Source organism: Molothrus aeneus, chromosome 5 (genome assembly GCF_037042795.1).
Source record: "Molothrus aeneus isolate 106 chromosome 5, BPBGC_Maene_1.0, whole genome shotgun sequence".
In the NCBI taxonomy this organism is placed as follows: Eukaryota; Metazoa; Chordata; class Aves; order Passeriformes; family Icteridae; genus Molothrus; species Molothrus aeneus.
In genome coordinates, this window is record NC_089650.1 from 1,723,473 (window position 1) to 1,749,990 (window position 26,518).

General features: G+C 41.4%; 1 protein-coding gene across 1 annotated transcript in view; it reads right to left on the minus strand.

Annotated features, from left to right (window-relative positions):
* PDE3A (phosphodiesterase 3A) overlaps positions 1-26,518 on the minus strand; it is a 71,886-nt gene that overhangs the window by 11,306 nt on the left and 34,062 nt on the right. Inside the window, exons 2-9 of the mRNA XM_066549873.1 lie at positions 18,803-19,063; positions 16,064-16,218; positions 12,717-12,832; positions 7,169-7,316; positions 6,939-6,942; positions 6,094-6,231; positions 2,063-2,174; positions 718-831 (exon numbers count right to left, since the gene is read on the minus strand). Coding sequence (XP_066405970.1) covers positions 718-831; positions 2,063-2,174; positions 6,094-6,231; positions 6,939-6,942; positions 7,169-7,316; positions 12,717-12,832; positions 16,064-16,218; positions 18,803-19,063 — 1,048 coding nt within the window. The remainder of the gene's footprint in view (positions 1-717; positions 832-2,062; positions 2,175-6,093; positions 6,232-6,938; positions 6,943-7,168; positions 7,317-12,716; positions 12,833-16,063; positions 16,219-18,802; positions 19,064-26,518) is intronic.

Here is a 26,518-nt window from a genome sequence, read left to right on the forward strand (position 1 = left end):
CAAAAACAAAACAAAACAAAACCAAACAGTAAAAAAAGAAGCAGAAATGGAACAAACTCCTGCTTTTCCAGCAACTCTCTGAGAATTCCCATGAAACATAGACAGGTCTTCTAGTTACCATACTGAACATGGAGAAGTTAATATAAAAATGCAAGAAGAACAGCTTCCTGTAGTGAGCAATCATAAAACAGAAGAAGAGTGGTCTTGTAAAGCAATTGCCAGATGGTAAAAAGAGATAGAGAGGAAAAGCAAAGAACACTTCATGATAGCCAAAAGCAGTGGCAAGTGCACAGCACTGCCTGCATGCCCCAGAAATTGTAGAATAGCAAAACAATGAAGGGTTTAGGGATTTAAAGAAGGGTTTAAGGATTTAAATCTACAGTGCCTCTGATACAGCCCTGAAAAGCACTAATAATGCAGTTTTCCTAGGAAAAACCGTTTGCAAATATCAAATGGTAACAAAGATCTGTCATTAAAGGTCACCACAAAGGCTTGCATTCACACATCATTAAATGTGAAGTATTAGGTTTTGGAGGAACAATTCCATTCCTTCAAAGTTACACAAACACACCGGAACACCTTCAACACCCATTGTGCTACTGAACTTCCACACTGTGATACAGACTGCAAAAAAATTCTACATGCAATCCCCAGCTGTTGCCTTTCTGACAGCAAATTTCATCAGAGAAACTTGAGGATGATGACATTTAAATATACCTGAATCACTGGCCGAGCCGTGATCATTGATGACAGTGGGGAGTCCCGGGATGGGCTGGGTTGTGAGGTACCACACGGCGTGCAGCACATCCGTGGCATGGATTCGGTTGTGATCTGTGATGGGGAGAAAACCAGGCAGCTGTAAAACACCAGGCATTGCTGACAGAGGGCTGCCAGCACCATCTAGTGGTACCGTGTGCCAAAATCCAGCAGAGACAAAAACCAACATTAGCACGAGCAGCAGAACTGCTTTTGCCTTTTTCACAGAAATGAAAAAAAAGAAAGATAATTTCATTTTGTATTAGAAAGAGATTCTTCTTTAGTAGAAAAAAAAAACACTTAAGAAAAAAACCAAGGAAATGTAATTCGGGGTTCATAAAAATCCCAGAGACTCTATGAATAGTTAAATGTTTCAAACAGAAAGGAATGGCTTCAGCAGAACAGGCTGTGGGACTTCCATCTCCGACCTTCTCAGGCTGTGATCTGCTGCTTTGGATCCCTGATCCAGCTCAAACACAAGGAAAGGATCAAAACTGGGGCTCTCATTTTCCCAGAACAGACTCCAAACCACCTGGCTGAAGGCATTTTCAAGTAGCTTTCCTTAAATCCCTCCCACTGCTCCAACTGGTATTTAATATTTGACAGAGAGACTACATGACTTATAATGATTTCTCCCACATTTTTCTGCAAGTGTAGAGAAAACAGGGTGTTCTGTGTTCCTCAGTGCTGGGTTTATCTGCCACTAAAATGGGTAATAACTCTTTCCTCTTGAGGAACAAGTGTCTTTTGCAGCTGAAGCACTTTGATAAATTTGATTTGAATTAGTAAATAGTTTGGGGATGACTGAAAACAGGTTTTTCAGGGAATAAATGATTCCCACTGAAAAACATCAGCTAAGCTGTAGTAACAGAACGGGGTTCACTCATGTTTTGGGCATATTTTTTCTGCTTATAAAACTCATCTCCTTTGGTAGCATAGTACTGCTACTGTGTAAAAGTCCAAGTTGCCTTTAGGGGGTTAAATGTTTCGGGAACCTCCAACCCAACGGGAGCACTGGGGTACATTTGCATTATCAGGAAACAGTCTTTACTAATAATAGCTTTATATGATTTCTGGATTTCTGGCAGATTTTGCCATGAATTATGAAACAGTGTAAAAGATGAAATACAAAGAAAAAAAGATGACAGGCTGTGGTTCAGCACCAGCCTCTGCCTAGACATCCACTTGGTCATGATGTACTGGAGGAAAAAATATAGCTTTATAATGCCAGAAGTCTTCAATACAAAATCCCCAAAACTTGAGGGAAGCATCAGTAAGTGCCAGGAATTTTAAAATTTTTACTTACAAGGTATCTCTCGGTATCCACACTCCAAGGCATGAAAGTAGTTCATAAATTCCCTCACTGGTATTTTAAAGGTTTCAAACAGCCCCATGTCATCAAAAAGCCTGTATGATACCTGAAAGAAAAAAAACAACAACAAAAAAAAATCTATGTTGCTAAGTAGATGAGAAAAACTCTACAAATTAGATATGAAACTCCTTAGCCTGAATTACCCCATAAAAATCTGCTTTTCTGGGAGTGTTTTCCCAAATCCTTGGCTCAAATCAATTCCCAGAAAAGGAAGAAGCAGCAAAGGACTGACAGAAGGCAGAACCACGTGGCTCCTATGCATTGTGTCCTTGCTTTCTCTCCAGTTTTGGTGGTGAAATGATAAAAATGACTCCACCAGGATATCAGGGGCAGCAAATAGCTCAGGAGGCAGAGCTGCTCTAATCATTCCTGCACCCAAGGTGACTCTAAACATCCAGGAGAGGAGGTACTGGGAAGGAGAGTGCCATGGGTGAGTGAGGAGGTGCTCAGGAGAGATGAATGCTCAGACGTAGGCAGCAGCTGACACAAAATGGGCACTTCTGAAGACAAGTTTGAACTTGACATACCAAATAATGGGACAGACTAAAATCACTGCCTGATCTTTTCACTCCTGTTGCAAATTGAACCTTAAAGCCTTGCAGAATCTTTATTTATTTACTACTCTTAGCTAAATTCCTTGGACGACACGTGCAAAGTTTAGATTTGCAGTTCCCTTCTCAGTGCCTGCAGTCAGCCCTCTCTCAGCCCTATTTATTTATCTCATGTGTTTGCTTCCTTCAGACATGTGTTCCTTAGAAACTGCTGCCATCCAGTCTGTGGCTCTGACAAACTCCTCCCAAGGCTGCTGTGTTATTCCCAGGAATATCCTATCTCCCATGTGTGATGATGAGAGAGCCAAATGATCCTCCTGTCATCCTGCAGGGACCATCTCAGAGGCCCCGCAGTGATGCCACCCTGCCTCTGACACTGCTCCTGTGCTGCCAGCATTGAAGCACCCCCACTTCTCTCTATAAAATAAATATATATTTGTGGAAACCCAGGGCACTGGGAATATTTCTCTGTCTGCTCTGGGGTGCCCTGACCCCCAGGGCAGCACTGACTTTGACCCTCATTCATGGAGAAAGTTTCCTGGACTTCAAGACAGACTGGAATCCACAAAAGTGTGAAACAGATTATAGAGAGTAGTGGAGATGCATCATTTGGTGAGAAATTGAGGGTTTGGGATTTTTAGTCTGTTGTGGATGGAAGCGAGATGGAGGGCACAGGCTGTTGTCCTGGCTTTCTTCTTCCTGCTTCTTCTTCCTCCTTCTCCATGGGTTTGGGTGGCATTTTGTAATTGGGCAGAAAAGTCCCCATTGGGGCTCTGTGGGAGCAGTTATTGGGTTAAAAGGGAAAATAATCCAGGTGTCAGTTCTTAATTGGACAGTTAAGTCTTAAAAGACCTTGTACCAAGAGATTGTTGGTCATTTTGTGCCTTCTAATGAAAAGCTGCTGAGCTCACAGTAGTGAGGCTGTTTTACTGATAAGAAACAATAAACACCTGAGTGTGAACATGAACTACTGTCTCAGGTGCCTTCAATCCAGACCCAGAGAAACCCACAACTGGTACCACCACATATACTGGCCCAGCAATAAGCTAAACCACAGGTTTTAGTCTTCCAGGAGCTGTAAGAAAAGTGTTAAGTGTGACTGAAGATATTATTGAATTTTATGGCCTCTTATAAAGCAACAGCTGAGTTCTGAGAGCTTAGCTCTGTTTCTGAAATGAGATTGAATTTATGCTCCTCTCTGAACCCTTTCATGCACATTTGTCACTGCCACATTGACTGGGCTTGCCACTCCAGTTTGCACAGATGCTTTCATGGCTCCTGACTGGTTTGGGGTCTTTTCATATGTCTAAATCAATTTAACATTCCACAAAGAAGGAACAGATATCTCAAGCAGCTTCAAAGATGCTAAGCCAGCATTTGCCTTCTAAACTGAATGCTTCCCTGGAGGCATGTGTCAACTCTGCTTTGTTCCATCTCATAAATTTAACCTAGCATGGCAAACATAGTTAATTCAGCTTTTTAATTTACTTTTTTTTTTTTTGAATGGATTAGTCCATTTGATAGCAAAATACTGAGAATAAGTCATTAGAACTTTTGTTTATCTTTGTTAATAATATCCCAGGATTTAGAAATCAAATCAGGAAAAAAAACAGTGCTTTTGGCTGAAAAAAAATATTTATTTTAGTTTCCTGATTTCTGAAAATAATTTCATTAGCAACATCTGAGTAGGTGGGGGTAATAAGGATCTCTATTTTGTGAACAAGGTAGAACTTGCTATATTCTTCTTTTAGGGAGAGGGAGTTATAAACAGCTGTTACAGAAAATGTTGGATTTTCATCACAAATATTAAACCTTCTCTATTTTATTTCTCAAGCCTCATTTTGTGGAACTGTGAAGGGGAGAACATGTTGAGAACCTGTGCAAAAACCACATTTTGGGAAGTAGAGTGAGGAGCTTTAGTACAATTTGAGGGAAGCACAGAGGACTTGTGTCCAGAGGTACAGAAGCCCATGCAGCTTGGTCAAGTGCTTAAAGCCTACAGAGGGACCCAGGTAAAACCAGAACAAATTCTGGCTCATCCAAACTGTTCTTTATGCCATTAAAAGAAAGTTCTGGTTTTCCTCATGTTTCATTCATCATTCTATTATCATTCCATGCTATGAGAAAGATGAGCACTATGATCTAGAAGAGCATTTCACACATCACACACTCAGTGTCCAGTGCAAAAGTGCCTCAGTGAGCATCACTGAATTTATTCACCAAATATATCCAATATCCACGGTTTGCCTATTTCTCTAAAATGAACCTAGAGATTTGGCAGGCTGGTCAAACTCAGATGTTGCTTGCCAAGCTACAGAACACAAAAAGGCAGAGCACAGAATAAATCTGAATTCATGCCATGGTTTTCCTTGTTGACCACCAGATAATTGAATCTAGCTGAATAACAGGTAACCACCAAGGGACTGTGGTTTGATCCAGCATTCTCTGGAGCTTGTTACACTGAAATCTGCCTGACACACTGACCTCTGTGTTTCTGGGGGGGTGTTAATTGTACCACATTGTACCAATTAACTTTATCTCTTCTTTCCAGCACTCATCACTACATAATGCCTTGTAAAGTGATCCTCACTCAGTCTGATTCTCTAGGGCTTTTTTTCCCTTTCATCCCTAAATAATAATAAAAATAATTACTTGCTTTTCCTGTTTAATATTCTTCAATACTTTTATAAGAAAAAATGACTAATTTGTCAGTGTGCCAGGAAAAGGGGCATAACAGAGTAGAAAGTTCAGCCAAGAAAGTGATTATGGTAGGTCACACCAATCTTGCTGGGTAGGCAGAGGCTGTGTCAGTAACTGAATCAAACCCACAGGAAGGAATAAAAACCTGAGAGCTGAAAGAAAGACTAGTAAGCTCTCCCAACTCATAGCAAATCTTCCCTACATAATATTATATGAATTTTCTCTTAAAGTTCTGATTCTTAAAAATGGGGGAATCTAGCAAGAATTCTTTCTACCCCCACTTCCTCAAAGCTTGCTTTCTTGCCCAGCCTGAAATCTGAAACATTTCTGGGATCTTATACTGAAATCTTCAGTATAAAAGAGGACCAAACTCTGTATATCTTGCTTCCACTGAACATATTACTGTTTAGCCCTCCCATGCTAAACCCCATGAGAAATCCTTTCCCAAGGAACTCAGTAAGGGCTGGAAGTATCTCAAGAGAATATTCAGAAGAGCAGAGAGCAGACAGCAAAATAGGTGCGTGATTTATCTTTCACATTTTTAAATTTAAAAGTAAGGATATTCAAAAGTAAGGAATATAATGAGAGAGAGTTCATATTGTCAGCTTTGAATTAGGTGTCAGGGATCATCAGCTTGTAAGGAAAATGGCTTTTAACATGTCTGTGTCTAAATCTGCCAACATTTAGACCCTGCAGACAAGGTGCACCTCTCACCTGACTGAGAATCCGACCGCATTTCTTCCCAATTTTTTCCACCAAATCAAAGATTGGGAAGTTCCAACTATTTAGCTGCTCCATCAAGGGATCCAAGTTGTCCATAACCAGGGGCTCAGGAGCCAGTACAGGCTTGTCCTGCGCCAGAAATCAGAATAAAAGGAATTGTTAGTTCAGCAAAGCATCTCAAGCAAAAATTGATGCTTTTGAAAGCTGAAGTCACATTAGCATCATGTGTAAGTCTGTAGTACTTCACTCAGCTTGGACAGATGTCTTCATTTCTTGCAGCCCTGCAGCTACTCACTCTCCTTTGTAATGTGTTTCACTTGAATGGATAGGAAATTCTGTTTATGAAACAGCAGTGCCTGCACTTAGCACTGAGACTCATTCATTCATTCACTCCTGGGAATCATTCACTCATTTCCAAGGGAGGCTGCCTTCATTGTGAAATTCACTGTGGTGCAGAGAGGAAAGCTCCCAGCTTCTGCTTCTGCATCAGGACCCATTCACTACACTCTAGCATGCCTAACAGAGCTCAGTCCAAGTGAAGATTTGTAGTCCTTAAATTGAAACCTCTCTGTCTTTCAAGGTCTGCAAATAAAAGTTGGGTTGTGCCCTTCCTTTCACATTTCCCCCTGTATACTCCCTGGAATTTCATTTTACTTAGAAACTGGAGACGAGTAAATGCCAGAACATTTCAAGCAAAATGCTTTCTCTCAGCATGTCCAACTCCAGCAGATTACAATAAATTTTTCAAGAGCTCCTGCCAACTGCAGATTATTAATTCAGTTGTACAACAGGCTGTGGAAAACTTAACTAAACAGAGCTTTCCTCTGCATCTCAACCAAGCTTACAGCTGAATGCTGAGAGACAATCATCACTTGTTCATCACACTGCAACATTTGTTCTTTAAGACAGTAATACCTTGCAGCACCCTTAGACCACAGTGGGGATCTGGGTATTTGGTTAGTTTGATTTTGATTTTGGTTTTTTGTCCCCCTCAGTGCCAGCATACACTCATTCTGTTGTGCTGGGGGAACTTAAAGGAGCTACCTCAGGTGGTGTCAAGGGATGCAGGATGATGGTCTCAGGTGTGTAGGACCTACAGCCAGATCCCTTCCGTGGCTGCTCCTTGGAGCAATCCGTGTCGTCGTCATTCTGCACGATGTCACTGCTGTCGCTGTTGTTGGTCTCGTAGTCAGAGGTGGCTTGGGCAGGATCCTCTGCAAACACAAATCACAAACTTGTGCTGTGAACAGCAAGGGTTTCATGGAAGTCAGCCTGTGACCTTCTGAGTAACAGCAACAGGAGCTCTGACTCATAATACATATGTGCTGCTTGGCTGGCTCTGAAGTTGCACAATCTGTCCAAGGGCATTAAAGATTTACCCTGCAGCATGTAAAAAATGGCAGCAGGGAATGAAGAGAGAAAAAATTCTGAGGACCATTATTTAAGTAAATTGTGGGGAACAGTATCTCCTTTATAATTTAACTCCATAAGCATTTTGTACATGTTGTACAGAGGAAAAGGGAAGGAGCATTTGGACATGAAATTGTCAAAGACAATTAGTATGGACTCACCTGGGTGTGCTCTCCTTTTATGACAGACAAGCTCGTCTGCCCTTTTAGTGGATAATTACTTAATTTGAGGGAACAAGGTGTTTTGACAAAGAATTACCTGTTCTGTTCAGGGTGTGTGTAGTACCATCATTTCTATTTAGCGTCCCATCACCAGCTTCTATTTGATTGTAGGGTCTGCCACAGCTGAAATACATCAAGAAACACAGACAATATGAAGAACCACGTGCCTTAGACAGTCCTGTGTAAAAGGATTTCCCACTGGCAATGTGAGATTATGTCATACAGTGTAAGTCATGGTCCTGGGTATGTTCTCCAGACAAAATCACAGGAGAGTGATAAAGTTTTATTGGATCTTGAGGCAAAAATACAGAAAGACCTTGGATTAACTGCCCACCACCATTAAATTTGTGAATTTGTGTTTTCAGCAGAAAACTTGAACCATGTGATTTCTTTAAATGATTTTTTTTATTATTCTGTAAGTATACCAGCACAAAATAAACCCCCTAGTTCTATATTACAGATGCCCTATAAAGATGAATTAAAATTATGAAACTGTGCCAGAGTCCCATACAATCTTGCAGAATTCAGTTTGAACACAGTCATGATCTGGCTTCACTCTTCTTGCCTAAAATTTGAATATGTTCCTCTTAAGGAGGAAAATTATATTTTATCATTAATTCAGTGACAGCATTCCAAGTACATAAGAACCAAGAGGGCAGAGTTTGCTTCATCATTTCCAGAACAGAAACACATTTTGGGAGGGATCACAGTATGATGACCTTTTAAAATGCCTGGCTCTTCCCTTCCATTAAAAAGCTTTATTCCTTGTCTATAGTTCCCTTTAAACCCTAATTACAGCCTGACATTTTCTCTGATTTAAGTCAGCATTTTGTGGCACATCTTATATATAACTGTCTTCAGAAAGCAACTATTACAGAATTATTTGAATTGGTCAACTTTTTACTACAACCTTTGCACCATTTTAAGTTCAATATATAAAAATGGCTTAACTCCTGGGCCAGTTAGCTTTTGGCTGGGTCATACAAACATATCCTGGAGCTGGGTATGCCCTGCAAACATCATGAGTTCCTGAAAGACTTCCAGATTAAAATGCTCATCTGTATTCAATGATACCTGTAGTGCATAGCCAAGCAAATAAATCTTGTGTCAGTCAGGTTGATAAACAAGATTAAAAAAGTATTAATTTCATTACTATCTTCAACAACCTTACATTGATTCTTTTTTGACATTTTTAATGCAACTCTTAACTGTTCTTTTTAATAGAAATCTTCCAGAATGAATGCCACTTGTGAAATAACTGTATTTTGTTGAAGTGGTAATAAAGGCACAGCTTAATAACACTGCAGCACCTTTATGCTATGTTTCTGTTGCATAATACAGTTTTAATTTCAAATGAACCTCTCCAAATCCCAATTTTGGCATACCTTTGGAAAACTCTTAAAAGCACTTAAATTTTTATTTAGTCATCTAAATCCATCTCAAAAGCCTGTTTGGATCCTACCCCAAACTCCAGTGAGGATGACTCCCTTGAGCAAAGTTGCAGTCTCAATTTTGACTTTCTCACAGCCACTTCCTGGCCTTGCACACAGCACACTGAGACACATCCAAAATCATGTGACTGAAGGCAGAAACTAAAAACTATTTCCAAAGATAGTCAAACTTGATAGTGCCCTCTGCTGGCTGGCCACTCGTGCTATGGCCAAAAGCAACATCTGGTGAGCAAAGCACTGGAACAGGCTTGGGAGTACCAGTGTTTTCCACTGTTCTGAACTGGACACATACTGCAAACTCCAGCAATTTCATTTAGCAACTGAGTCCTTTCTGAGAAGCCAAGCAGAACAACTTTCTTTCCAAAAATGCTAATTTTGCAAAGCAGGTGTGGTTTGTGTTCCCTAATAAAGGGGTACTTTAAAGTAAGAAATTAAACTGTGTTACTGGAGCTCTTAGCAGTAGAAAGAACTCATCTGCAGTTGATTTCTAGAAAAAAATTTAAAAAAAAATCCCCATAGTATCAAATCTTACTCTTCCTAGGGAAGACAGGACCCACTCCTCCTGAGAGAAGGCTCAAAATCACCGTCTTCAGGCATTGCTGGCCCTAGCAGTCAGATTTTTCCTATGCACATCAGCTGCCTGCTGTGCAAGCCTTGGCTGTGACCTAAAGGTGACTGCTCATGTCAAGGGCATGGCTCCAGAAACACAAGCTGCAAATATGAAATCCAACTTTGGGATCTGCAGGTCATTGACAAAGAATTTGTTTAGGAATCAGGCTGTCCACCTGACAGGAGCAATAAACATAGCCAACAGTCTCCCACGTGAAAAGTATTTTGTAGCATTGATCTACACATTTACTGAAGTACTATAAACCTGAAAAATCAATACAAACACTGTAGTAAATCACAAAAAACTTGTATGTGGGCCAATAGAACAAGTTCATGAGAACAGTGTGAAATGATTGCAAGTCATGTCAAATGATCATCTTACCTGCTGCAGATGATGGAGGGGCTGATAACAGGGTCTGACAGGCTAGGTGCACTCTGAGTAGAAGTTAAGACTTTGTGTGGCTTTAGGCCCTGCTTGGTGTCAGTGTCTGTGGGCTCTGGAAATGACACAGAAGATGTTTTCCCAGTAGGACTCGTGGCAGGCGTCCCCTGAATCGGCGAATGGCACGGGGAGGTGAGAGGTGAAATATTTGGTGGGATACCTGGCCAAGGACAAGAGGAGTCTTATCAATTATCAGGAGTGGCAGATGCTTGTATTAGTTCACTGTGCAGAAATACTCTTCTTGAGATGCACCAGCATAGTTTCCAAAATCAAAATAGATAAAAGAATTCCCTTCTCCACCCTGAGCCAAGCCCAGGGCTGTCACAGAGTGAGGAACTTCCATTGCTATCAGCCACTTTTACCTGCTGAAGATCTGGCCCAAAATACAAAGCATATTTTCCCTGGTGAGCAGGATGCACTGAGTGGACAGGCATAAAATGACAGAGGAGTTTGTGGCACCACTGTTGGTATCAACATGTGCTAGCGACAGAGACACAGCCCAAACAAGCAGCTCCCAGAGCCATCTGCAGCTTCTCTCTCACCATCTCTAAAGCAGGGTCAAGGAAGGCTCACACACATTCCTAGAAAATTTGGATTTCTACATGTTTGAAGACTAGCAATAGAGCAAAAAGAGCAATTTTTAGTAGTCATACATTATACAATACTGCACTTCAGGGGCATTTCGCAAAGATTTTGGCCTTGACCTTCAGCTTGAGTTTATTTTTCTATTTCTATTGCTCACTAAGGTAGAACTGCAACCATTTCAGCATTCTGAACTAGAGTACAGAAACTGCCAATATCCACATGTGCAACACCAGCAAGATGTAGTTCGCTCTGTCCCTTACTCCACCTGAGCACCACTGCCAAGGTGAAATGCATCCAGTGTTTAAACAAAGTGCTGCCTTCTCTTGGAATCCACTTTACAATTCCTAGTCTCAGACAAAACAAGACTCAAAGTGCAGAAGAGCAAACTTCATCTATCTTGAAAGGAAAGGCATTCAGTTAGCTCCTGTTCTGAAGTCTGCAGGAACTCAGCCCCAGTTAATTTACCACATTCATATTCAAAGCCAAAGGATAGCAAGGCCTTAGGAACTTGAAGGGGTTTTATGTTTCAATTTTGCCCCCTATCTAAATGCATTCCAGACACAAAAATTGTCTTAAAACAAGGCAATATGTTGATCTAAGTTTATGAAACATTAACCTTGCAGGATATACATGTACACTTCCAATGTTTTTTCTCTGATAGAAACTTACTGTGATAAGAGGCTAAAATATGATTTACTGTTGACAATCCAAGAGTTTAAAAAAAGAAAAAAATCTGATAGTTTCTGAGCTGTAATTTGGAGATATCCAGCATCTTTGTTTTGATTAAGGGTATTTCTTCAGGAAATGTGGTATGTATTTAGTGTCTTAATTCAATGATTGCAAGTAGGATGTAATGCCAGCCTTGAGATCAGAACACTACAGCCTTCAGAGCAATTAAAATGTTATCAGATGGCCATGACAGAGGGAAGTGGCTTTAAAACACAGAAAACCTCTGTTTCACATTTATGAATTCATTGAGATATCAGTTTTCCATCCACCGAAAATGTGTCTTTAAAAACATTTCACAGTCTGTTAGTTGCACAGAGGATTGAGTTGGATTATTGTCTATCTTTGAGATATATGTTACCAAGTAATATTCACAATTCATAGAGGATGCAATACACATGGTCTTTCAACAATTTGAAACAAGTCCTGAGAATTTAAACAGCACTTCTCACAATAATGTCTCTAACCACAGCAAGCTTTCTACTGCTGGCAGAGATCCAGTCTCTTGAAATATTTTTTGTTGTGTGTACTCTTGGGGTTTTTTAAGAAAGTAATTTACCAGGGAAGGTAAACACAAATAAAATTACCAGAAAAAAAGCAAAATTTTTTTTCAATAATCCAACATTCAGCCATTTACTGGCAAAAGTGAGAGAAAATGTGTCTTGCTACAGCAAAGATTTTTTCACAATCAAGATAAGAGAAACATGAAAATACAAAGAGAGTTATTTAAGTACATCCATGCACTTAGGTCCTCCAGAACTACTTCAAATGTGCAGTGTTGAAGATATAAACAGATATAAACCAGTGACTTCAATGTGATGCAAAAGTACATATGAAAACATTTGAGTTTTTTCCAAAATAGGAATACCTAGCAGTATTTTAAAATGTGATGATGAGATAGAAAAATTAAAACTATCTCTCACAAACAACTTTTCCCGCATGTACACATCAGGGGGTTGAGTGGCCCATCAATACAGAATAACAACTTGTTAATAACCACCAAAGTGATTGGCAAGAAAGCTCCTGACCAATTGGAGTCACACATGAGGTCTGCAAAACTGTACCAAAAAGTGAATAAAGACTGGGTTTTTTCCATCACGAAGAAAGCAGGGTCCATGTGATTTGTAGGCACAGTCAGGCCAGGCTGGCAGAGCTGGGGGTGCCACTCACCTTGGCGGCTCTGCCTTTTGGCATTCAGGTGGTTGGTGGAGGACACAGCGTAGGAGGTGGAGAAGGACCTGCTCTTGGTGATTGTCATCAGAATGGAGCTGTTCCAGGAGTCAGAGCTGCCAAACCAGAGCACAGAAAAGCAACATTCAATGCAGGAAAAAGCCTCCTTAGTGGCAGATCTTATCAAGTGAGGAGCTGCAGCAAGGAGTATGTGATACTGAGATAGCTCAAAATCTGGTGAGGGAAATGACATCCATGGGTTGGCTGAAGTGGTGTTTGTGTCCCACCTTCAGCAAAAATATTTACAATGCAGCCAGTCCAGAGCTGGACTTCCCTCAGTGCTGAGACCTATTTGCCTTATTTACAAAAAGATGCCTTCATTATAATGCTCTGACAAGCACAAAGAGGCTCAAAAGTTGGCTTGAAATAAGTTAATTTATGTCCTCCTTTAACACCTCCTTAAAAGAGCCAGAAGTGACACAAATTCTCAGCAGAACTTGAAACCCAGTGTCCTCAGCTGCTTGTGCCACAGCAGGCACACAACAACCCTTGGGGCACTGGAGGAACTCCTCAGGAGGCTGGGGAGGACTGGAAGCATCCTGCATGGCTGCGCTTAATGGTATGCCCCTTCATGCCCTAACCAGGTGAAATACCTGCTGAACTCCCCAAAAAATGCCTCTCTCAGAGCCTGGAGACATCAGGGCCAGAGAATTGTGCTGCAGGAATCCAGCTGCACGTGTCCTTGTGTGTGGGGAGCAGATTTTAGTCCCCTGCAGCAGCATGGGTTTATGATTTTAGCCTTTGGGTGGTAATTGTATGCCAGAAGAGGCCAAAATCTTCTACACAGCAAGAAAACTGTATTTATAATCACTTTCCTGAATGACACCCATCAAACGTCAGCTTCTTGCAGGGATGCAGCACTGGCTCTTATCAAGCTGTGAGCTCTCTGGACAAGTCTGCCAGGCTCCACATTTCTCCTCACAACCTCTCATCCAAGGGATGAGATGACACTCAATGCTGAAGACACACTTTTAAAGTAGCACAGCTCCAGCTGAGCTTGAAAAAAATAAACTTGAAGAAAAAAAAAGCATTCTGAAAGAAAAAAGCATGTGGTGCTGTGTTACCTCTGCAAACATCTTGTTTCGGACTATAAGTACTACCTATGAAAATACTTGCTGGCTGTCTTCATGGGCCCAAATTCTTAAAATCTGTGATGAAGTGAGGCAAAGAAAGAATACAGATGTTTACAAGAAAAAAAAAAAAGATTGTGCTTTGTTTTTTCATTGTCATGAAGAATGTAACACACTGGCCCACTGAACAGTAAAATAACTCAATTCAAACCAAAAATCTCTGACCCGCATTCTTTGAGTTCCTACAGGGGAATCACTTGATATAAAAGTGAGTGAAGGAAAGAATGTGGGAGCTCTATTATTTTTCCAGTATAATGTCTACCCAGTTCAGTGACATGGGGTTGGAAGAATACAGAATTACTAATCTCAAACTGACAGTTATGGGGGATTTTTGCAAATATGTGACTACAGAAATCCAGAAGTCATGTCCCACATTGTGAGGAACATGTTGCATGTTTTGTAACTAGAGAATCTGCCACAGGGCAATTCCGGTGTCAGTCTCTCTCCTACTGTTCAACTTATGAAAAGTTTCTTTCTCTGTGACCAGTGGAGTGCTTGAATTTGGTACACGGAAAGTGGCAGATAACCAAGATATATTTTTTCTCTTCAGCTCAAAATTCTTCTCCTTGAAAGCAGATCTCTCTTGGTCTGCCAACATTTTTAAAGCTAGACTTATAGGATTCATTTTCCCCCTTTCTGGAATACACATTGTTTCTCCTACTGTGAAAGAAGTAGTGCAAACAGTAGGCTGGGAGGCTTGACAGAGCTATAATTACACCACTGGCTATGACATTAAACATAAGAAGAATTGATAGCCTGCTTAGCTGGCTCCTCATGCAGAGTTATATAACAACCACAGGAAAGGACCAACAATAATATTTAATTGCTCTCCCTCTCCTTCCCATCTTGGGACACTTACACACTATGTGAGAGTGGGATCAACAGCATAAATCAAATGCACCCCAGGAACCACAGGCCTGGGAGTGAAGAACGTTTGCATTTGGTTACAGCTTCCTTATATTTACTTTTACTGAGGCAGATGGAACTTCTCACAAAGGGAACTTTGGCAAACCATGTGTTTTTCTTGCATGAGGCTTTCAGGGTACTCTGCAGGCTGCCTTGAGCACCTCAACACCCTGTGTGACAGCCTCATCCACGGGACAGATTTAGGTATCTGAAGAGAGGCCAACCTTGGAAGGAAGCTGCTCTTTGGGGCTGCATTCCCCCAATCTATCCAACAGCCAACATTGGTCATGTTGGGCCTTCCAAAGTCCTATCTCTTACCCCACTACCAGCAGCAAATTTGGAATTTCAGAAAAGCACATGAGTCTTCTAATGTCCCAGCTCTGAATTCTCTTCTTGAACATAGTGCTTTCATTCTGACCTTCCTTTCCCCAGTGTCTCCACACTCCTTCTTCATTCACCAGCTCCAAGGTGATGGCCCTTGCTGAGGCAGGGAGGGGACCTGAACTTTATTCTCACAGGGTGGTACCACAACTGGCCACCCTCCACCTTCCTTTGAAGGCTCTGCTCCTCTCTGACTGGAACAGAAAAGTATTCACAGAGCCAGAAAGGAGCAAACCCTGTTGTAATGACATGATGTGGAGCTAGTGAAACTTTTATTACAACCTCTGCACATTCCCCAAACAAGCTGGCTGCTGGCTATAGCAGCTGAGCAGACACAACTTTCTCTCCATTCCATAGGAGAAATCCATAGGATTCCTGAGCTGGAATTGTGTGCTTCACGATTTCAGCTCAAGGATCAGACCCTGAGAAGAATGGGAGATGAAGAAGTGCTTTAGGAACTGGTTTAATGACAGGACCACATCAGTATGTGTGCTTAGAAATTGCTGATGTAATTGCTGCAGTTTTTCTTAGCCAGGCAATAACCACACAGGCAATCATGAAAACTTGCATGTCATGAAAACTTTAACCAGATATCTTTGCCTTTCTTCCAATTTTATTGGGCAGTTCTGCACTTCATTAGCATAAATAGATTTTTTTTTAAATTTTATTTTTCTACCCAATAATATGAATAATTTTGGCACAACCTGACAAAAAATGGGAATGCTGCTTCTTTGTCAAATCAATTTAGAGAAACACAAAGAAGTAATTCTAACACAGTTCACAGCCAGCATTTTTGAATGCATTTTGCACACAGAACCAAAGAAATCTCCCCAAAAAGAAAGATAAAAGAGAGAGGAGGCTATGTGTAACCTGGATGACGAAGACTCGTGAGGTTTGATGCTGGCACTGCGGTCCCTCCTGACTGGAGCTGGCTCCAGGGTGGGCAGTCCTGTGGCTGATGTGGTGGTGGTCCATGTGGAGGACACTCGTCTCAGCAGTCCTGGAGGCAAACTCCTCCGTAAGCGCTGTGGGGAAACCAGGGCCCTTCAGTTGGTACAGGCTGCAAAACCTCCACACATGCACAAATAAACCATCTCCATTGGCTTCCTTCTGTCTGACAACACCTTTAATTCTGGGTTCTCCCAGGGATTATTCATGTCAAACACAGCCAATGCTTTAAATGCTTGGGGAGTCTGGACCATCCTCCCTATCTCAAGTTTAAAAAAAGTGATATATATATATAATATATATTTTATATTTTTTATATATATATATACATATATATATATATATATTTATATATCCGCAGCCCCATAGCCACAGATGTTCAACACCTGATGTGGCCAAAGGTACTTAAACAAGTTAGCATGGCCATAAAGGTGACTGAAGCATTTGTCAGGAAAGGCAAGGCTGAGGGAGTTGGAACTGCTCAGTCTAAAGAAAAGTCTCAGGGTAGATCTTACCAGTGTACACAAATACCTAAAGGGAGGGTGTAGAGGAGAAGGCTCTTTCCAGGGGTGTCCAGTGACAGGACAAGAGGCAATGGAGCAAGAACTGAAGTACAAGGCATTTATTTAAATGTAGGAATTATTTTTTTTTACTGTGAGAAGGACTGAACACAGAGAAGTTGCCGGAAGAAGCTGTGAAATCTACATTAATGGAGATACTCAAAACCCAACTGGACATCCTCCTGAGCAACCTGATCTAGGCTGAGCCTAGAGAAACTTTCTCCTCAATGAGCTGAGGGATAGGACTGGACTACACAACCTCCAGATGCACTTTCAACCTCAACTACTCTGATTTAAACTGTCATGAATCCTCAGAATCAGAGATTCAAGCCAAGAAAGGCTGTAAGAAAAATAAGGCAGGGGAGCTCCAACTTTTTTCCCTGCCATATCTACCCAACCCACTGAAATAAAACTTTCATGCTCTGGGATGTGACATCTCAGAAAGCTTAGAGGAAGCATCACTGTTTACAGCAGATTTTTCTTGACCACCCCTGCGTTTTTCTTTCACCTGTCTCCTCCATTTCTCCAAATAACAGGATTCACTTTTTTTTTCAAATTTTTGAAGGCAAAGATAATAAAGGATCTTTTTTGGAGCCAGATTTGCTGTTGCACATCCTATAATTTTGTAAGCTGTTTCTCTTGTGCAGTTCTTGTGAAGTGTTTATAGCTAAGAACTAAAATAAATATATCTGCAATGGAGAGCTTGGACTTTGCCAGAGGGTTAAGAAATATGAGATGGAAGACATCTGTGGTTCTGAAGTTCAAAGTTGCATATAAATATGTTAACACATTATCTCCTTACACAAAATGCTCAGTGTCAGATGGTTAAGGTGAAGGTCCTCAATCTGCTTTTAGACACTTTAAATAAAGACATGCAAACTATTTATTTTGTGAACCATAATACATTTAGGTCAATGAATTCTTCAATCAAATTAGTTATCTGTAGCATTAACTCATTTCTTCATCCTTCATTTCTCTTCTCCTCATAGGGTATTATGCAACAGCAAACTTGTATCTGTTCCCTGTGTGTGCTCGTGTGATAGCAGTGCTATTCCACTAAACTCTTCCCCCTCAGAGCCTGGGGTACAGCCATTATAGATATGGTCACTAAAGTAAACCGGGAAATGTGCTTAAAAACCTGTGAACATCCATTTTGTACATACAGCTGCTAAACAGGCAAATAGGGTGGCAATTATCATCACACTAAGCTGTAATAAAAGAATCACGAGCGTTGCAATTGAGATGCCTGGAAATGCTGGAATGAATGACTGGCTGTGCCATTTAAACTGTAAAAACATAAAAGCATTTGCCTGTGCAATGTACTCTGCCTCTATTTAATTTTACAAGGGAGGCTGCAGTACAAAAGTATTTTGGTTTAGTTTCAGAAATGAAATGTAAGCCTTGCAGGACAGCTAATTAACAAACCTACAATTCACACTACTTCAAATCTGATGCTCTTTCTAGCTGTTCACTTGCTAAGTGTGGGTGGTTAACACCGGTTATTTCCTGCCTGATCCCTGAGCATTCATAAAGCCATTTTTCAAGGCAGTATTACATTTATATTTATGGTTCTGTCATCTTTTTCTTCTCAAGACAACTTCCATGAGCTCACAGTATTTGTCATACTAATGATTGTGATATTTTTGTCAGTTTGTGGGGTATACAACAGTTTAGACTTGATCCAAAGCACCTGAAGGTCATCAATAGAAACTTTTTAATTGACTTCTGTAGAGGACACAGTCTCAAGCTACGTCAGGGTAGGTATAGGTTGGACATCAGAAAAAAAATTTTCACTGAAAGAATAATAAAGTACTGGAATGCTCTTCCCAGGGAGGTGGTAGAATCACCATCTTTGGATATGTTTAAAAAAGGACTGGACATGGCACCTGGTGCTATAGTCTAGTTGAGGTGTTAGGGCATAGGTTGTACTGATGATCTTAGAGGTCTCTTCCAACCTCATCATTCTGTGATTTTGTGATTCTGTAGGCTTCACCCTTCTAATTAAGGGAAGGAAGAAGAGATGGCAGTTCACACAAAAATCCCAGTGACATCTGACAGCCCAATGACATCCCTTTAGGGAGAGGCAGGCTCCAGCACTCACCTTGGGGATTGCCAGTTTCTCTCCCTTCTCCGGACATTCCTCCGAGTCGGAGCAGGTGTAGTTCTCGCTGAAGGACACCAAGGGATTCACCCTGGGCTTGTGGATGGCCTGGAAGGTCAGCTGTGTGTTGAGCAGGTTGCTCACTGTCCTCAGGGATGTGCAGACGTTGGGGGGCAGTGAAGGATCAGCCAGAAGGTCTGTGATGAGGCCGTGGGCCTCTCCCATGACAGCGATGTCCACTGTGATGCTGGTGCCAGAAGACTAAAGAAGAGAGAAATAATACAGGTGAGAAAACAGCAGTGAACAACCTGCTGGGCACTGCCTCAAGCTGTGGTGAACTCATCACAGCTTCTGCTAAAGCATCTGCAGGTGGAAAAATAATAACATGAAATAATTCCTTAAATACAGAGAACAGCACTGAATAGATCGATCATCGGTCTGCAAAGACTTTGGAATTCCATCATATCTGATTTCACAGCTTCCACCATCTGCAGCTGACTCAGCCCATCTGAATAAATTGTTCAGGCTCCCTGTGGAGACGTGGTCAATAGCCAGGGCCTTTTTGCACAAACAGTTTTGGAGACATGGCTTGGGATGGGAGGGGACTCTCCTGAGAGATGCCTGAGTACTAACTACAGAATAACTAATCTAGAACAACTAATGTTCAGTGCTTAGGCCCAGATCAATGAAATTAATCCCAAGCATATACTGAGATTTGTAAAATATCTCCATGCAACTAAATTATAGTATTCTGGTATGGTAGCAACAACACTCTTCTACAAGCAATTGCATATTGGGCAGCTATACCACAACTGAAATGGAGTAAAAAAGTGGATTGTTTTAAACCTTAAAGTTGTCAAGTCTGTGAATTGACAGCTATACAGTACAATTGCAAAGGTTCGAGGATCTTTAAATTCTAATAAAGAACAGTGAGACTTGGATGCACACAGAAGTAAAACACCTAAAAAGGCAGAAGGCATATGGAATTTCAATGCAGAAGTGACATTTCAGCCCCACTAGCTGGTGCACTAAAACCCTCCATAAATTCTGCATAGAATTGCTGTTTCAAGGCACTCCAAGAGTGACCATTTTCTCTTTGTTGTGTCTCTGACACATAAGCTTAGTCCTGCTGCTCCTGTTTGGGGCTTAGCAGGTATACGTGCAGTTTCCCAGAGAGACGATTGCAGCAGATTTTGTGCTAATTTGCTTTCATGTATTCTTAGAAAAAGCTAAAATACATAGTTTGTTTAATGGGGAAGTTATGTCTGTGAAAAGAATGTACAAGTTCCTTGGAGTGGCAAGCAAAGAGCATGGAGAATTGGTCAGACTGAGAAGGAGAGAGATTAAAGCCCCAGCCAGGAATGACTCATGACAGCATTCATGGACCTCAAAACACAAAGAACAGAATAACACAACTTGACACTGCTTCGTTCTCAGAAAAGCCTTTACAGGCAATAAAAAAGCATTTCTGAGGAAAATGATGTATTAGTTAAGTATAGCTAAACCCCTTCCCTCTGTCTTCCCAGTTGCATAACGTGGACATCAGGCCCTTGGCAAACAGATGTTTCACTCCATGGATCCCTCCTTGTGTCCTGCTTCTTGCAAAGACTGAGGTAAGCTGCAGGACCAGAAGATAGGCTTCCTCCCTCACCATCCTCTCCTGCAGCCAGAGAGCCAGCCAGCCTCTTCCCACATTTCTTTGCCATGCTATGAAATAACATACACCAGAAACTGCTTAATCTACTGGAGTGCTATTTCATCCTGCTGAAAAAAAATTAATGCCTGAATTTAACTTAATGGCTTTTTCATTGCTTAACATCTCAGGAGTGCATGCAGAAGATTCTGGCAGATGCTAAAGAAAATCCTTAAATTAAAGAACAAGGCTTGGGATGGGAGTAATTAATTATCTATCTTAACCTCAGCCATGGCAAATGGATCAAAGGGGAGTGAGGCAGAATACATCACTCAAAATGCAACAGAAGCCTCATATTTTCAGCAAAATTGTGTCATCTACTGCTTGAAATTCTATCAAGCCTGGAGTAGTTGACAATCAGAGGCAGAGATTAATACTTCCATGAAGTAAACAAGTCTGACTCAGTGGGCTATAAGCAGAGGTTCTGTGCAGCAGCACTGATATTTTGCAAAGCAGCCAGCATTGTTTTCCATGATTAGTACCAAGTGGGGAGAGGGGGAGCCCTTCTCCATGGTGGATTTCTGCCACAGGGCCTCCAGCTCCTTGTGCTGCCATGTGTGTTGGTGACCCCAGCCTTAACTCTGAGATTCAGCAGATTTGTCCCAGTCAAACACCAGGCTGTGATGAGTTATGTGAGTCAAAAAGTAGGAATGGTTCATCTGTCTCAGGGTCAATTTACAGCACGATCAGACTAGTCTGACTAGGTAAAATTACAGCTGTTTAAATGATTGTTTTCTAAAAAATATTACAAATTGAATACATGAGAACATTTTAAAACATTTTACTTTTCAGAGTCTCTACTAAAAAACAGTAGAGAGCTGCATATGCTTTGCAGACCATTACTCAGAAAATAGATGACAATGTGTTTCCCTAAAGGGCAATGAAACCTGGAATTTAGTGTAAATCACTGTGGTGATGTGAAAGCAAGAGAGGAAACTGCTGAAAATTTGAGATTAATGTAATCACATACATGGATATTTATTGTATATATGCACATGCACACAGATAGATATGCAGGGAGTCTTAGGGTAAACGCGCAGACAAAATCCACGCTCAGTCTTTGTAAGTTGTTTTTTACTAAGTGCATACCGTCTGCATGAACTGATTTGGATTCTTTGGATTTGGATTCTTTCCAAAGCACTTTACTCATTGAAGCTCCAAGGCCGGATACACGGGAATTGTGGCAAGAAGAACGTTTGCAAACACCAACAAACAACTAATTTGATAAAACAAAACAAAACAATGAGGAGCTAAGATAAGGTGGACTTAATTTCACAATGGTCAGTGTTCATTTGCTCATCTATGCCAATAATTGTGAATGCAGTTCCCTCCCATGACTTTCGGATAAGACTGGCTTGCTGTTCATTTTGTGACTTCATTTCAGCCCTGATTTCAGCAATGTCATGCAGTGACTAAAACTGAAATGCTCTGGGGCATGAGAATGAGAAAGCAAACAGGCTGGGAACAAAAGCAAAACTAAACAGGCTCATTTTTAACTAAGATAAGAAGAAAAAATAATTCCTTACAATGCTGAAAAACAGCTGGTTTAGGCCACAGTGCCATCTGGAATTCCTAAGTGGGCCCAAATGCACTTGCTGTATGTTTTGAGGCTTCCTTTTATGTACAGAAATTAAAAAACCAAACAAACCTAAAACACACTGCTGCATGTGCAGGACCAAACCACAAAAGTAGCATGCCCCAGTATCAGACAGATTATTTTTGTCAGGGCAGGAAACAACTGTAAGGAACACTTATATTCAATATGAAAACAGTATCCTGAAAAATTTTAATAACAATTAAGAATTTTTAGGTTTAAATGATTTGTTTTGGAGTTTGCAACATGACTAGAAAAGTTCTCAAAATTTGCATAACCTTCACTGGGCTTTTCTATTATAGTCCACAAAATCCTCTTTGTTTCTTCTGTTAAATTATATTATGCACAAATCTCTAAGAATAGCTTTTTACTCAGTAGAAGAAAAAGGCAGATAGAACTGTGCAGGAAAAATAAATTTAGGAAAATAGGAATAACAAATTCCTTGAGCCATAAGACCAGATAGATAAATTTAGGTATGAACCACTTGTGTTGGCTCACCTGGGGAGCAGATTTGACATCCATACACTCAACAGATGCCTTACCACAAAGAAAAGTCTTCTCCCTCCCCATTCATGTTTTGCATATGATACTCATCCAGCTTGACTAAAAACCACCACTCTCTCCACCCTACAAAGGGGGTGATTATCACGACAACACAAAACCAGTTGAAATTTATGCAAAGGAAAAAAAACCCTTAAACTAATTATCAAACACAAACCACAATTCATTTCACACAGCCTTGTATTAGGGAGAAATAAAATCTTCATTAGCTGTGGCTTGTACAAGGAAAAGCAATGAAGGCAGAGATGTTGGGCTTTCACCACGTTGCACTCAAGAGCACTCTGTACGCAAAAGAATGGGGGAGGCAAAGAGGAAAAAAAAAAGCAAAGAAAAGCAGCATCCAGCCTATCTTCAATCTTCACACAATTACCAGCAGCTATAAATCACTATTTGATATGGTTTCCAAGTCACATCATAAATGTTCAGGCCAAGCTGTCTGGAAACAAAATTAAAAGCAAATATAATTCTCCATTATTTTAATGCCCACAGAGCAATTTGAAGGATAAACATCAATTGGCTTCTATGGAAATAATGAATCATTTTAAAGGCGCCACAGACTTAACTACTCCACCTTCCACTGAATGACTAAGGGAAAAAGCGTGCATGCAATTCTTTCACATTTCACTTTTCTCTATTTAAAGCTCTAGAAACTGAGTATTTTTATTTCTCTCTTATTTTGTACCAGCACAAGATTTCATATTTTCTCTTCTTTGGTGAGCAAAGAAGATGTTTATGAGACTCTTTTCTCCAGCTTAATGAAGCACAGCATTGCCACGGCTCTCTGGAGGTCAACCAGCCACAGGCTCTGCAAGGCACACTCTTTGGTAGGGCTGGAAATAGCATCTTTCTGTTGTCTCATCACATTGATCAAAGAAATCCTTTCCAAGGCATCTATGTAGCCCCTGGCTTTGCTGTTGAGTCTTTAAAGCAGCCAGGGCCACATAACCATAAACCAGACACTGAGGCACAGAAGGTGAGCCCACAATGAAGGAAACTCAAAATCTTGCTTGAGCCATAATGATTTGAGTTTTAATCCTGGTTCCAAGATGCTTTGGATGGCACCAGCACAGCAAAGCAGAGGTACCTGACAGCAATTACTCTGGACTCTGATCTGCAGGGCAGAAAGTGCCATGACTGCCACATCAAGTGTGTCTGTAATGCCAGGAAGGTGCCAGAGTCCAAGGATCACAGAGCAGCCAGAGGAAGTGTTTCAAAGTAGTTCTGCAAAGGCAGGATCTGATGAAATGGGTCTCAATAAAGAGTCACATTTTTTGTCCCCTCCCTGTATTGCAGTGAGCCCTTTCCTCAGCAACAGCCCTGAGGCCACAGAGTCAGCAGCAGGCAGCCCAGCCTGGGGCTGGGTGTGCATGGGTTGAGCAGCCTCCTACAGGGCTGGCTCTGTAATCTCAGAGTATCTTAAACTACCACTCTTCTATTACTACCAAGCAAGGCCACTGATTTGGACCTTCCTCCTGTATCCCACCACTGGCTAACATAAAATTCCTAGGAAGAAAATAATCTCTGAAACCTGCTCCCATCTGCCACATTTATTTGAAACTGCCACAGAGGAGCATGACTACTTTCTTTAGAAAACCGGGATGACAACACCACCATTCTTTAAGAAAGAGGCACTGGTTTGAGAAGGAAATACTTTTTTCCCTGTTCTTATAAAACCTGTGGAATGTATCACTGTCTGTAGCAGGCTTTGTCTGGGGAGGCAGCTGCAGTCTCCACATCCTGCATCTCCACCTTAGGTGACACCACTCACCAAGCTCACAGTTACAGCTGACTAACTTTCTTCCATTACAGGATCTTTCAGTTCGTGACAGCTTTGTCAGCCAAAGAGCTCAGCCTGAAACACACACTGCCAGGTATTTGTCTGGGGTGAATTATTTCAGTGTTTGAGAAAAATTGCTCAGACATTTACAAGGAGACTGTTGGAGTCTTTAATCCATCCTAAAAACTCTTGGTAAACTGATACCACGTAATCTGCAGCAGGCACTGGAGGTGCAGTAAGGCCTTTTTGCTTTCCCAGCCCTGATATGTCCAGATTTGGTTGTGAAGTCCCTGGGAAAAAGGAAACCAAATCTAGCCCTGCATGACCTCTGTGGGTTGTCAGAAACCCACCATGGAAGTACTCACCCCTACACACTGCACACGTATCCTCCTGCACTATGCACAACATTCCAAAGGGCAAAGGATCACATTCAAGAAGCAGAGAACACATATGAGCTGTTTTGCAGTTTTGGTGCCATCTCTAACTTTCGAGGGAGGCTATGGGTTCTTGCTTTCAGGTCACCTAGCAGGCTTTTCCAGATTTGTTAAACACACACACAGAAGGAAAATATCCTCGTGGCCACTAGCAACCAAGCAACAATAAAAAGATAGATGCAGAAATAATCTCAAGGAGTGGGAGGACTGGATTCGTCCAGCTTCCAGACCTACAGAGTAGGAAAGTCTGAAACCGTGTGGATGCAAGTACTGGGCACAACCCAATGAAATGTAATTAAATCCCTGTCATTTATATCTGACAGAAAGGACCTCACATGAACTAACTCCACTGGTACTGACATCCAGTGGTGCTTAATTTTCCACATTTCCTCCTGCCACAGCTGTAGAGCACAGCTGGAAACCCTGGAAGGCAGAGGGAAAAGGGACAGGGCGTGCTGGGTGGCACAGCATGGCAAGGGGCACAGCCATACATGTGCTCTGCCTTGGGCTCCTTGGGAAATCCCAGTCCAAGTCAAGACACTCAGCCAGTTGGGATGACCTCCTGCATCAGGCATGCCATGAGGAGGATCCAGGGAAAGCAGCTCCTGGAAGGAGGAGAGAGCATAGGCTGAGCTCCCTGGCTGGGAGCCGCCGGTCACAGCTTGCAAACCTCGTGGAAACTCTGACGCTGGTATTTGATGTTCTCAGCAGAGCCCTGGGGACACAGTCACCCAGTTCCAAGGGACCTTCCGTGCTATTTGGCTGCCTAAAAACATTAAAACATCACGACTCTCCAGCCCAAAGAACTACTTGATGATGTAGAGCAGATCACAGAGTCAGTCACAGTCAGGGTTGATTACTTACAAAGTAGACGCCACTCCAACCAAACTAGGAACTTTAAAAATTATTGCTTTTAATGAAAGCACAGCAGATGGGAAAAATTAAATTCTAAATGCGACTCAAATCTGCTTTGAGTAACACAGACCGAGGAGAACAATTCTGTGCTGCAGAGGCTGTCCTCAATTGTCTTACATTATTGTTCTCCAATTTGTACATCAGATGGTCACAAATTGGTAGCTTGAAGCTGATAGTTTGTCTTCATATGCAGAAAACAGTGACAACTGTCTTCAGCCTCAACTTGAGCTGCAGCAACACAAGTGGGACCCAGCAGGAGTGGGTGCTGGGTGCACACACAGGGAGGATAAACCATCTATTAATACCTGGTGATCCTACTCGTTTGAGTTTACAGCTCCAACACGCCTGCTCAGCATGGAGAGCTATTTTAATGCTACGGTGAACTAAAACAGAGCAGCCAAAATCACAGCATGAGTTAAAAAAAGATCCATTGAAAGCAATAATCATTGCTCTGCCTTCTGTGTACTAACTAATCTTCCCACATTTTCAACTTGACAGTCTCAGTTACACCAGAGCAAAGCCAAAGGAGCCACGTCCTGCCATATTTTCTCCCTTTCAAAGCACTTCAGGCTCTTTTGGGATGCAACTTGAGAAGCAACCTCACAATTAGCAGCAAACTGCAGAAATATGTATGAAAATAAGCCCAGCTAAAGAGTCACACCCATCCCAGCCCTTCACTAAGAACTGTTGAACAGTATGAGGAAGAGAATTATCAAATATCATGAAAAATGTAATGCAAATA